The sequence below is a fragment of the Myotis myotis genome, unplaced genomic scaffold (genome assembly GCF_014108235.1).
Source record: "Myotis myotis isolate mMyoMyo1 unplaced genomic scaffold, mMyoMyo1.p scaffold_m19_p_12, whole genome shotgun sequence".
Classification (NCBI taxonomy): Eukaryota; Metazoa; Chordata; class Mammalia; order Chiroptera; family Vespertilionidae; genus Myotis; species Myotis myotis.
The window spans coordinates 65,445,640-65,458,948 of record NW_023416316.1 but is presented as its reverse complement, the minus strand read 5'-3'; the positions used below and the strand labels follow the sequence as shown (position 1 = coordinate 65,458,948).

The window sequence follows — 13,309 nt, the reverse complement described above, 5'->3', positions numbered from 1 at the left end:
ATACCAGTGATGTGCCAGTTATTACCCTATGCAAGGTCAATTATCATTAGTCTAGAGAAACATTTTGAAAAGCATAAAAAGGTAAGATGCTAGTTATCATGTAAATATTTCAAGATTTACATATAAAAATTTTTCTTAAAGATAAATTTTAATCCCAATGCAATAAATTTATATTTTAAGTTTCAAAATGATTACTCTACTATTTAATCTCTTTTACAAGTAGATAACCAACTTCTACAGTTTTCACAATCACTAGCTAAGTCCTATATAGTCACATATCGGTGACCTTCACACTCTTTACACACTCATACTCCATTAGCATAAGATAACCTAAACTCAGAAATCTTCCTGTAAAGATATCATAATAATCAAATAAATGACGAACATAATGAAACAGACTGCCTGGAATTTTTATTTATTTTTGTCTCACTCTAGGACAAGGAGTGATGTCTTTCTTTACTTTGACCCTCAATTACTACAGTGCTTGATGTTACAAGTATGTTTACTGTTGCTACAATTTATATGGGTCTATGCAGAGGTGGGCAAACTTTTTGACTCGAGGGCCACAATGGGCTCTTAAACTGGACCGGAGGGCCGGAACAAAAGCATGGATGGAGTGTTTGTGTGAACTAATATAAATTCAAAGTAAACATCATTACATAAAAGGGTACGGTCTTTTTTTCTTTTAGTTTTATTCATTTCAAACGGGCCGGATCCGGCACACGGGCCGTAGTTTGCCCACGGCTGACTATGGGCTCATAGAACTTTCAAGCAGAAGAGGTTATCTATTTCAGTCTTTTTGTTTCATAGATTAAGGAGATACTGAGGCCTAGAGGAGTTAATCGTCCGGAACAAACTAATTCTGAACTCCATGATTACTTGCCTCTTAACCATGTTTCTTTGTGACATATCTCGGTGTAGTTAGATGGAAACTAATGTTGTACAGTATTCCATTTTACAGAGAAGTTAACAGCAAAAGGCAGGTAACCGATTTCCTCAAGGCCACATAATGGTCAAGTGTCAAGTGTTTTGATACTAGCACTTGGCTCCGGTTATAACTTGGCAGTAAATCACCAATGATGGTGCCATAAAAATGAGTATATAAAGTTTAAACTCAGTGGAGTACTAAATTTGGTGGTATCTTTTTATCTTGTATCTTTCTAAACACAAAATACCTTCAGGAATAACACTTAAACACTTTAGCATTCTCAAATTTACATACTTTAACTCATAAAGTAAATTTGTTAATATTTAACTTTTATGAGTAATTAAACATAAAGATTATGCAAACCACCTTACTTGTTACATTAAAGAAGTCAAAGATGACTTTAAGAAATTATTCTTCTAGTCAATCTTTTGCTAAGGAAGTCTAGTGGTTTTTTTTAAATCACCTGCTCACTGGGTACAAAGGTTAAAACAAAGTGAAATGCAATCATCTGACATAGCTTTCTTTTTAATGGTGAAGAAACAGAATAGATTTCTTAGCACACCAGTCTCAGAGACAAAAAAAAGTAAAGGTAAGATCTTATATATTTACAGGTTTGGTGGTTGTTGCTGAATTTTTTTAAAAAGTCATATTTGTTTGTTAAATTTGTACAAAAAAAATTATGCCCTTGCTAAATGATGAAAGAGCAGAGAATATGATATTTTCACACACTCTATAGATATTAACCTTAGACTAGCCAAAAAATATTTCCCAAATAAAGTTATAATAAAATGTATTTTTCTTTTTTTAAAAAGGTTTCATTTATTCAAATTTATATGACCTTTTTATTTTGAAATATGTTAATCACACATTTTGAGGTGACATTAACTTAAAAAAAAATTTGTAAAACAAAAAATTACTGGCTACCCATAGATAATTGTTGAAATTGGGTGATGACTATTCTCCTTACTTAGAAGTTTTTCTTGAAGTTTTCCATTACAAGTTTTTAAACTGGAGGAAAAAAAAATCTATAAAATGGTTAATTGTAAGAGTGAAATTAATTGTGAATTATTAACATTTTACTTCAAAATACATTGATTTTTGGCATAAATATCTAAAATATTTAATGGCAAACTATAAATACCTTTAACAAGACCAAAATAATTGCAGCATATTTTTACTTCATAGTATATAACAGTCATATATAGCAAATAATCAAAAACTCCTAAGAAACTTGTACTTAAAAACTACATAAGAACAACACTCTTTCTTTTTTAATATCTATCATTTCCTCTTATATAAAGCTTCTTTTCTCTCTATGTAGACTGTAGGCTATGTAAAAGGGCATTTAATTTGTGAAATAATTAAAATAAACTGATATATTTGTTCTCTATTTTTTAATCACTACATTTAAACCCAAATTTCAAATTGAGAAAAAAATCCAACTTTTTAAATAGGGTAAATTGACTCAAGTACATTTTCTTCATAATCTACTGGCTAGCTATTCTGGCAATCTGATTTCTTCAAGATAGACAATAATGCTAGCAAATGTTTCCTCTGTCTAGGGATTTATCTATTCAGAGTCTGGACGGTCAACATCTACCCCCTTTCTCAATTTTTCCCCTCTCAAAAAATAAACAAATATACAGAAAGTCCCATTGATCATGGAGCTCAATCAATGCATTTAATGGCTTTAGGCCTAATGCTTTAGATTGCTGAATGCTTTCTTATACAGAATCTACTTTAAGCTCTGAGTATATACTGCTTCTAACTTTAAAATTTATCAAAGAGAAAGAAATACTTCTTTTCTAATTCTTATAATTTTATTTCCTTTAGCACACTGGAGAACATAATGATTAGTAATAAATAGATGATAAAGATAATAAATACAAGAGGATCCTATTTCTATTTCCATATAGGCTCACGGTCTTGCCTGACCCCCATTACCTCCTTCAGCTACTTCACTCCATATCAACTTTTTACTTAAGTTCACTTAATTTTCTTTGTAGTCTAATTGCTTCCTTTAATGATCCCTATCCTTTTTATTCCAGAAAAAAAATAGCACTTCTACTTTACCCACATCTGGACCCTGCCAGTGACAACAGTAAGAACTTCACAACACCACTGAGAAATACTGAAACGAGAGAATGAAGAAGCCGCACACATTCCTAGGGACCACTGAACATGGGCAAAATACCTTTTATATACAATTTGGGGATACTCTTTTGTGGGCAGTGGTCTGGAATAAGTGATAACTTGAACTCATTTCTGACTCTAAAAGGGATTCTATTATGATCTATATCCAAGTTGTAATATCTAGAAGGAATAGTGGCTTTTTCTAACAAATTTGATTTAGCTACAGAAAGGGAGAAAGAAGAAGGGAAATAAGTATAAACACATAAACAAATAGAAGGCAAAGAGTAGATTAACTAGAATAGGGTAGTATCAAAATAACAATAAATACCTAATTGCTAATGAGGTAACAGACAACAGACTTTAGTAACGTGAAAATGAGTCTTGCTTATTCTGAGTAGTTTTCTACTTCCTGCTCTAGTAGAATAAACTTTTCCTTAAAAATCATTAAACAACATATGCTGTAAATAAAAAGGCTCAAAAGAAAAATGACTCAAATTATAGAAAACCACTAAGGGTGGTACTAACATGATATATTCATACCTTTCAAACATCATTTGTTCGCAGCTGTTTTTAGTGTTGACTTAAAAAATGCACATATAAAAACAAGAAGCATGAATGTCATGAGAAAATCACTAAATGGAAAGTAACTATTAAGCAAGAAGAAATTACTCCAATAAATGGCAACTTCTAGTGAAAGATGGTATAATGAATGTTCCCATTAACTTGAACTTCTCCCCCAAACCTGACTGAAATGTAAATAAAAGGCAAGAAGGAATATAAACTCATAAGAACAAAGAGAATGAAAAAGGATACAACAGCAATAAAACCTAGAAACTAGACAGTTAATAGTTAAGTGGAAACTGACTGGGAAAGCAAAATTTTCCTGAACCAGCAGAGTGGAAAGCTGAGGAGCCACAGGATTTACACTGCAAAATGCCAAACTGGCCCAGAAATTGGCAGCACCAGGTGTTCTGAAAGTAGAGGAGGGGCTAGCCAGGGGTGAGCAAACTTTTTGACTGGAGGGCCACAATGGCTTCTTAAACTGGACCGGAGGGCCGGAACAAAAGCATGGATGGAGTGTTTGTGTGAACTAATATAAATTCAAAGTAAACATCATTACATAAAAGGGTACGGTCTTTTTTTTTTAGTTTTATTCATTTCAAACGGGCCGGATCCAGCCGCGGGCCGTAGTTTGCCCACGGCTGGGCTAGATTCTAGTTTGAAGTTTCCTGCCTGCCTCTGTCCAGTCAGGTAAAGCTCCTCTCCCATATAAACAGAAGATTAAGGCTTTCCTCCACCACCAGGATCACTGTGCCAAAAAAAAAAAAAAAAGGGAAAGTAAGTTAAGGTTTACATACTAATTATTGAGATAAACCCACCTTTTCTACCATTCCGCTCTCAAATGCTAGTCATTTGGCTTTATCTGTTCAGTCAAATTAGAGAAGTCATTTTTGGCCCTAGTCCATTTGCTCAGTGGTTAGAACATCAGCCCTCAGACTGAGGGGGCCAGAGTTCAATTCCAGTCAAGGGCATAGGGACCTGGTTGAGGTGCATGCAGGAGGCAACCAATCAGAGTGTGTGTGTGTGTGTGTGTGTGTGTGTGTGTGTGTGTGTCTCCCCCATCCCTTCCACTTTCTCTAAAAATCAATGGAAAAAAATATCACCGGTGAGGATTACCAAAAAAGGAAAAGTCATTTTGGGAATCCAACCAGTCCTAGGAAAAGATCTCAAGATAATGACATTTAGGGATTCCCAAAGAAATAGTCGAATAAGTTTTTTACTCTACAGAAATAAGACCTACATAAATGTTGTATCCAAATAGCTTTTTTGTTTCCCAGTCTTATCTGTAAATTGCAAACCAAATATTAACAGATATATGAAGACAGAATGACTCTAATATAAAGGATACTGACCATTATAAAGTGGAAAAGCATAACAAGACGACATAGAGGCTAATAAAGGAAAAAAGAACATGGAAGATACAAGACACAATAACTTATGTTATAAGATATTATTAAAGAAAATTTTCAGAAAACAAAAAGAGCTCTTAGAATTAAAATGAGTTGTAAAGGAAAACTTTAAGAGATTAACAATAAAATTGAGGATATATCCTTGAAAGCAGAATAAAATGAAATATAGGCAATTCAAGATAAAATATTAGAAAATCATTCTAGGAGATCCAACACCCAAACACCAGATTAAAGCAGTTCTAAAGAGTAGTGAGACTTAAAAAAAAAATGAAGAAAATTATCAATGAAATAATTCAGAAAGTTTCCCAGAACTGAGGGATAGAGCTTCCAGGGTGAAAGCACCCACCAAGTTAAGTACCCAGTTTCATGAATCAAAACAGATTCTCAGGAAGATCCATGACACTTCAGAATATTGATTTTAAAACCTTAAGAAGAGGCAAGTTACATAAAAGGATAAAGAACTAGAATGGCATAGCATCACCGTTCTTAACAGTAATACTAAAAACCCTACGACAATGGGGCAATGCCATCAACAGTTTGAGAAAAAACCATTTCCTATTTATAACTTTACTTCTAACCGAATTATCTTTCAAGGTCTAAAAAAATTTCCAGCCTATAGACCTTCTTGGGAAGCTATTACAGAAAACTCCATTAAAAAAAAAAAGCGGTAATCCAAGACAGGCATTCTAGAACACAGGCATCCAACCATAAAGACAAAAGGGAATGTCTTCCATAAGGGTGGAGGGAGAGTGGAAGTCAGCAGCTGTGTAGAGGGTACAGTCCTCAGCTACTCTAGGTTACAGCATGGCAACAGGCTCTGGGAGAGACTTCTTTAAGCACATTAAATATCAAAAATGCATGCAACATTGAGTGATTTGTTAAAGGCCTTGAGTATAAATGCATTAAAAAAAGAAGAAAACTAAGCCCATAAAAACAACAATACAGTACATTTAATTTAGTGAAAAATTGTGAGCAGGAATAGAAAAGTAATCCTGTTATATGGCTCAGACACTGATAGTTTTACACATTTGTGACACATGGAATACTCATCTAACCCAAATTATAAGTATGTATGAAGACTAAAAAGACAGGAAGTATATATATTTGTTGTGTTAGAGATGAAAGTAGGGAGTGTTTGAAAGAGAACTACAGACTCTTATTATCTTTTTTCTGTCTCTCGCTCCCAATTTTTTTTGGGAGGCAACCAAATTTTTGGTGGCCTTGTTTCGACAAGGCTGGTATGTGGCATCTAAAGAAAAGATTAAAAAAAAAAAAGAAAAAAGACTCTTATCTCTCACACTTGTAGGTAAATGGATACCAATAAAGAACACCTTAATTTTAAAAAAAGAAAAAGAAATAGCAATATAAGAATATACTACTCATTGACATGGACAACAGTGTGGTGATTATGGGAGGTGGGGGTGGAGGTGAAAGAGGGTATAGGGGAGATAAAATGGTGATAAAAATATAAAGGAAAAGAAGAGTATACTTAAACACATATACATAAATACATATTCTTCTGGACCTTATTTTTTAAATATATTTTTATTGATTTCAGAGAGGAAGGGAGAGGAAGAGAGAGAGAGAGAAACATCAATGATGAGAGGGAATCATTGATTGGCTACCTCCTGCGCGCCCCTATTGGGGATCGAGCCGGCAACCTGGCATATGCCCTTGACAGGAATCGAACCCAGGACCCTTGAGTCCGCAGACCGATGCTCCATCCACTGAGCCAAACCCGCTAGGGCTGGACCTTATTTTCAATAGATCCAATGAGACACTTAAAAAAATACTGTCTTTCATTCTCCATAGGAGTTTTCTAATTTAAGATTAGAGTACAGGGATGGGTGAAGGAACATGTAATTGTTTCACATTTTATATAGTTTAAGAAAAAATAGATTTAAAAGGAGAAAAAAGGAAAGCAAAATGTCTTCAATAATCTCTGAAGTGCTAGTCACCTACTGACATGACAATACTCTCTTTTCCACCAGGCCTGCAATATGAAAGCCACATGTATACTGATCTTGTTTTGGCCCCTCTTCATGCTAATACTTTCAGATGAAAGCCAGACTTTTAAAACAGTAAGTTTTTACAATCAAAACAGTGAAAATATTTTCAAAGGTACACTTTGAATGTCCCAAAGTAATAAAAGAAAACAAAAAAAGAAAAAATCCAAACCAAGCCATCAAAACTAACTCTTTAGTTAGCTGGGTATATTCAAAATCTGTGACCTCTGAGCCAGATTCTAATTTGACAAAAGCAGACTTCATTTTTTAACAGAATTATCATTCATCATGTATTTCCACATATACAAATGGGAATACACCAAAAGTCTTTCTTTCTGTAATGATTATACAATAACAATTAGAAGACACCTGTATTACAAACTAGAATCCCCCTGCTCAATAAATTATACATATCAGAATTTCCTTAATCTTCAATATTTCATCCCAATAAAGAAATAAAAGCATCAGCTTTTCCTTTTTCACACTATAATATTGAAAGATTAGACAGTAGATTTTTTCTAAACTATTTTCTTCCAATGTTTAATTGCTAGGATATGAAATTTAGAAAATTCTGTTAATATATTTCTGATTAATACATTTCTTTTTTTATTTTTTAGGAAGTCAAATGTAATTTCACTAAACAGAATTATTATTTGATTCCAGCGGATATCAATAAAGAGGTTACTGTACTTGATCTCAGTTATAACCAAATTACTCTGAATATTACAGACACAAGTATTCTACAGATGTATTATTTACTCACTGAGCTCTACTTGATTGAAAACAGTGTCATCATCTTATGTAATAATAGTTTTGGTAACCTCTCCAATCTACGAATTTTAAATATCTGTAGAAACTCCATCCACATAATTCAACAGGGTGCATTTACAGGCTTAACTAAACTACAACAGTTATATCTATGCCAGAACAAAATATTACAACTGAATCCTGATATATTTGTGCCTCTTAAAAGCCTGAAACTTCTGAATCTGCAAGGCAATTTGATAAGCTATTTTGATGTACCACAACTGTTTCATCTGGAATTAATCATTTTACATGGAAATCCATGGAACTGCTCCTGTAGTTTACTGAATTTGCAGAATTGGCTAAACACCTCCAATGTAACATTAGGTAAGCTATCATTATTACATTAATCAAAACCAAAAATGTGATTGATTTTTGGTTGTTTCGCCCCAGAAAAGTCTCCCATTTTCCCCAGATTTTCACTACAATCTTAATCGTAACATCTTTACTATTACAAACTAAACAATATATAGATACTGTACCTAGTAACTATATTTATAAAATAACTTTATAAACAGGAATGTGCATCTTTCCCCTGTGTTGCTAAGCAATATAAGAGGTTCTTATAGTACCAATAATGACATGTCAAAAAATTCTAATTTACATAATTATAAAATGTTATTAACCATATTTTATTTTCCATAATAAATCATAATTTATTCTTTCTGATTTACTAGAAAATGAGAACATCACCATGTGCAGCTACCCAGATATACTGAAATACTACAGCATCAAAACAGTACCTTATAAGGCTGAATGCTACTCAAAACTTCCTTCACCTATAACTGAAGACCTTCAGATTAATTTTCAGTCAATTAGCAATTCAACATTTAATAGCTCTTTGAACAACTTAACAAGAAATTCAGGTAATGTACTGGATACTAACATTGCTGAAGACAGCATACTAAAAAACTAAATTAGTTCTCATTGTTTTTCTGCATTTTAAGTTACTAGAAACAATGTAAAATTCCTCATGTCAAAAAAAGATTTACAAAATACTGGGTTTCCAAAACAGGCTCTGCTGGTTACCAGGCAAATGCCACTAGGCATATTATTTAACTACTCTTAGGCTTAATTTTAACTAGTAAAGTCACAATTCTCCTTTTGTTTTTTTAATCCTCACCTGAGGGTATTTCTCCACTGATTTTTAGAGAGAGTAGAAGGGAAGGAGAGAGACAGACAGAGAAACATCAATGTGAGAGAGACACATCGATTGGTTGCCTCCCACAGATGTCCTGTCCAGGGATGGAGGCCTGGGGATGGAGCTTGTAACTAAGGTCTGAGCCCTTGACTTGAATCGAACCCCGGCCCTTCAGTCTGCAGGCCAACTCTATCCACTGAGCCAAATCGCCAGGGCAAGTCACAATTCTTAAAATGTATAAATCAATAATGTTCCTAGGCGAATGGATAAACAATCCCTGTAAAGACAGGAGTTAGTCTTTTACCACTCTAGGAAATAACTTAATATGTTTATTTTGTAGTTTTATTAACTTTTGCTTAAAGAAAATTATAAAGTACATTCATTTCTAATACCAATATTGGGGAGTTATTAAGATGTCTAATTTTTGTTGTCAATTTAACAAAATATCTTCCCTCTCTCATTCTCTCTCCCTGTCTCTGTATCCTATTTAAGAACATGGACCTCTTGGAAAAAGCTGGGCTTTTCTTGTTGGTGTTGTAATGACTGTACTGGTGACCTCTCTCCTCATTTTTATTGCTATCAAATTGCCAATATGGTATAATATTCTGCTTAGCTATAAACATCATCACCTGGAAGAACATGAAGTAGAAACCTATGAAGATGGTTTTACCCAAAATCCAAGTTCCCTTTCACAGATACCAGATACAAACTCCGAAGACACTACAGTAATATTTGAACAACTACATTCATTTGTAGTGGATGATGATGGGTTTATTGAAGACAAATACATAGATACTCATGAATTATGTGAAGAAAATTAATTTCTTTCGATTTTTGATTATTTTAAAAATGTTACCAGTTCACTGAAAGTTTAGACATGGAGATTTTCATATGTGACATACCTAACTATAGCTAGTAGAACTTCATATTAATTGCAACACATATTAATATCATAAAATTATGTTTTTCTCATTGGCATTGAAAAAGTTAGTCCAAATACCGTAACTGACACTCCTTAATAGCTAATAGTTACAACACTATTCTCAGTAGTATTCAGAAGACTATACATACTAGTAAAAAAAGAAAAGCCTAAAGTAAATTATTAATTAATTAAAATAAACTGATTCTCATATTAGTTCAGATATTGGATATAATACAGATAAGTTATATTAATGTTTTACTTATTGGAATCAGTAGAGAAATAAAGGTTTTGGATTTATATCATAAGTCAGAGTAAGGAACAGAGATAGCTTAAACTGACAATGCACTTGGGTTGATTTTTTTATGCTCACCAAATGAATTCATGGAATTGGAAAACATTTTTTTAATGCTTCCTGAATTGGCACAATAATTCCCAGAAAACTTAGTAGCAATTTAGAGCATAGCATTATGTCCAGGCACAATCCCTAATAAATTATTACTGATCTGGGTTATAAAGAAAGACTGTCACCACAACGCAGGGTATCAAAATGATCTATAAATAATCTTATTTTTAAAAATACATATTTCTGTCTCTCTTAGTGAGATTTCTAGTCAAATAAGTTGTGTTGGGGCTGAGAAATCTTCAGTTGGTCCATGAACAACTGTTTGGGATCCAGATCATGGAGGAACGTTTCCCAAACTGTTTTCTAGAACGTTAATTTCCAGGGAGAGACATTCAGAAGTATCCACGGGGGGGAATTTGTACATGGTCAAATTACTAAAGAATTACTATAGGAAATACTAGGTTTAAACAAAGTGAAACAAGATTCTTTACTATATAGGACTCATCTGAAACTTTACTAAGCTAAAAGCAAAGTATCAAGAATTTTCCAACCTTTCTTTAAGGTATGCCTACTAAGAGCTCATAGCACAATAAGGGTCCAAAGAACATAGTCTGAAAAACACTGGCCATAAGACTATTATAGGAAGAGTCTAAAAGTCAATTCCTTGTAATCAACTGGCTGTAATCATAATTTTATTAATTTAATGGAAATACTGGCATTAAAATTGTAACAAAATCTATCATAGGTGGGAAGGTTAAATGTATTTATCTCTATCTTTTACAGGAAATATCTCTAAAACACTGAAATATATTCATGGGTGAAATGATGTTTTCGATTTTCTTCATAGTACAGAAAAGGGAACAATGGCTAAAGGTGTAAATGAAGCAGGGTGGGTTGTGGAGCTGGGTAATGGGTACACAGGACTATAGTACATTATTTTATTTTTGTTCAAATTTATAACACAATTTTTAAAATGTGTATTTACTTGGTACTTTCTTAGAAAAAAAGAGACTACAAATAATGTAGACATACGTTATATTCTGCAGTCATTTTAAAGTTTGTATCAATACATAAATTCAGTTCAAATGTCTATGAGGAAAACAAAAACTGTTTAGGATGATATACCTAGTGAAATAGAAAATGAACTCATTTATCATGCATATTTGCTTGTGTTTATCAAAATGTTTTTAGTATTCATTAAAGAATATAAATGCTTTACGTATACTATTTCCTAATAGATATTATCAATTATATTTCATTGTTTTCAATCTCAAGTATAAATAAGATAATAGAAACATGAGGAATCTTTTTCTAAATAATCTATCATTTTACCAAATATGTCATATTTTAAGAGGCAAATATTAATATTTGAGAAACAGAGTAAAATAAAATTTAAATATGAATCAGTAAAGACTACATTAATCTCTTATATTCAAGAGCCTCTTATAAATGAATATTGGGTAGTCAATAAATATTTAACTAAACAAAAATAAATAAATGGACTTAAAATTATAATTACATATGTTTTTAAAAGATAACTAATTTTTGACTAATGCCAAACTAGAAAAGTATATACAACAGAAGTTGAAGAAAATCATTAGCTCATGCAGCTCTATGTAACTGAATTAAAGTCAGGTGTGTAAGAATTGTAGTAATATATCGAGGCTATATATCATAACCAACTTATTATGAATAGATGTTCAGTAATAAACCAGATGGTCATGCCATACTAAATGGTGAGATTAAAGTAGAAGAACATTAAAACAGAAGTTTTTTATACCTGCCTTCAAAAGGTATGGCATTTCCTACTCCCTTTGAATGAGGAGTATCAAGGTAGATCTTTGTGTTAGTGAGATTTTGGTTATCTGCTTAACACATAAAATCTATTCTGCTGCATATAAAAGTAAACTTCATAAAAATAACTTTTGTTCATAACAAATTTCTTCTTAAAAGGGTCAGGAGAACCTATTTCATTCAGCCTCAATTACAAACTACGGATATGAAGTTTTGAAACTGCTGACACTTTTAGAACAAACTCGTATATTTTAAGAACTATTTCTTCAACCAAATGAGCCAAACAAAAATAAAAACTCTAACATTCTCAAACTTATAAACTGTAGTTTATCATTTAGTATGAAATATATATGAAACATGTACATATAATATTTACAAATATGACCTAGGTATTATGTAAGTCTGTAGATAAATGATTAAATAAATGAGGACTTACATATTGTAAATATCATAAGGACTTCAATGGGCTATATTATTTATATTATTCTTTAGGTACCTAGAAAAGTATCTTATATAAAGTAAATGATAAATATCTGCACTAAATAACAGAACAACAATAACAAAAAAAGAAAGTTTTCATGTAAGAGCTGGGTCACCAGAAATATGGAATTTCCTTTGTACAAGGGAAGACACTTCCAGTATATGTAGTTTTTAAGACAGCATTTTACAGGAGCATCAAATAATGGAGGGGGAAGAGATTTCTTTGTTTTCGATCAACACGAGAATTGTATTTATCTTTCAAAATTTTTATTATATTTTAACATGCTAGTTTTCATTAAATATTTACTGTACATGCAGAGGTAACATGACAGTATATTTGGTGTTACAGAATTTTGTTAATTTTGGTAAACTATTATCCTTGCTCTCAAAGAGATTACTATTGATATATTTTTGGGACAAAATGTAGGTAGTATATGTATGTACAAAATAGCTCATCTATGTTTGCATTGCCTTAGACAATATTTAAGGTCAAAATGCAGATGAAGAAAATTATGTTAACCATTGCCGTTGTCTGAATAATTGCACCCCTCTAAAATTCGTGTGAAAATCCTAACCCCCAAATTAAAGGTATTAGTAGGTGGGGACTTTGGGAGATAAATAGGTCATGAGGATAGAGCCCTCATGAATGAGATCAGTGCCCTTATAAAGAGATCCCAAAGCTCTCCAGACCCTTCCACCCCCTGAGGACACAGTCAGAAGGCCCCAGGCATGAACCAGGAAGAGGGCCTTTACAGGAAAGGGACCATATGGTGCCTTGATCTTGAACT

At 32.6% G+C, this 13,309-nt stretch overlaps 2 protein-coding genes across 5 annotated transcripts in view; one reads left to right on the top strand and one right to left on the bottom strand.

Annotated features, from left to right (window-relative positions):
• Positions 1 to 13,309, bottom strand: part of IFT74 (intraflagellar transport 74) — an 83,201-nt gene that overhangs the window by 52,150 nt on the left and 17,742 nt on the right. The window lies entirely within an intron of this gene.
• On the top strand, positions 1,414 to 9,803 carry LRRC19 (leucine rich repeat containing 19). Its single transcript, XM_036331298.1, has 6 exons — positions 1,414 to 1,517; positions 2,977 to 3,029; positions 7,023 to 7,112; positions 7,655 to 8,168; positions 8,519 to 8,707; positions 9,475 to 9,803. Exons 3-6 carry the CDS (start codon positions 7,032 to 7,034, stop codon positions 9,801 to 9,803), a joined length of 1,113 nt encoding a protein of 370 aa, XP_036187191.1. The 5' UTR covers positions 1,414 to 1,517; positions 2,977 to 3,029; positions 7,023 to 7,031.

What these genes read in the sequence shown, in the direction of transcription:
- LRRC19 (XM_036331298.1), top strand. Translation starts at nt 7,032, where the DNA reads ATGAAAGCCACATGTATACTGATCTTGTTTTGGCCCCTCTTCATGCTA. An exon ending in AAAGCCAGACTTTTAAAACA is followed by an intron (nt 7,113 to 7,654) that starts GTAAGTTTTTAC and finishes TTTATTTTTTAG; the next exon opens with GAAGTCAAATGTAATTTCAC. An exon ending in CAACTTAACAAGAAATTCAG is followed by an intron (nt 8,708 to 9,474) that starts GTAATGTACTGG and finishes ATCCTATTTAAG; the next exon opens with AACATGGACCTCTTGGAAAA.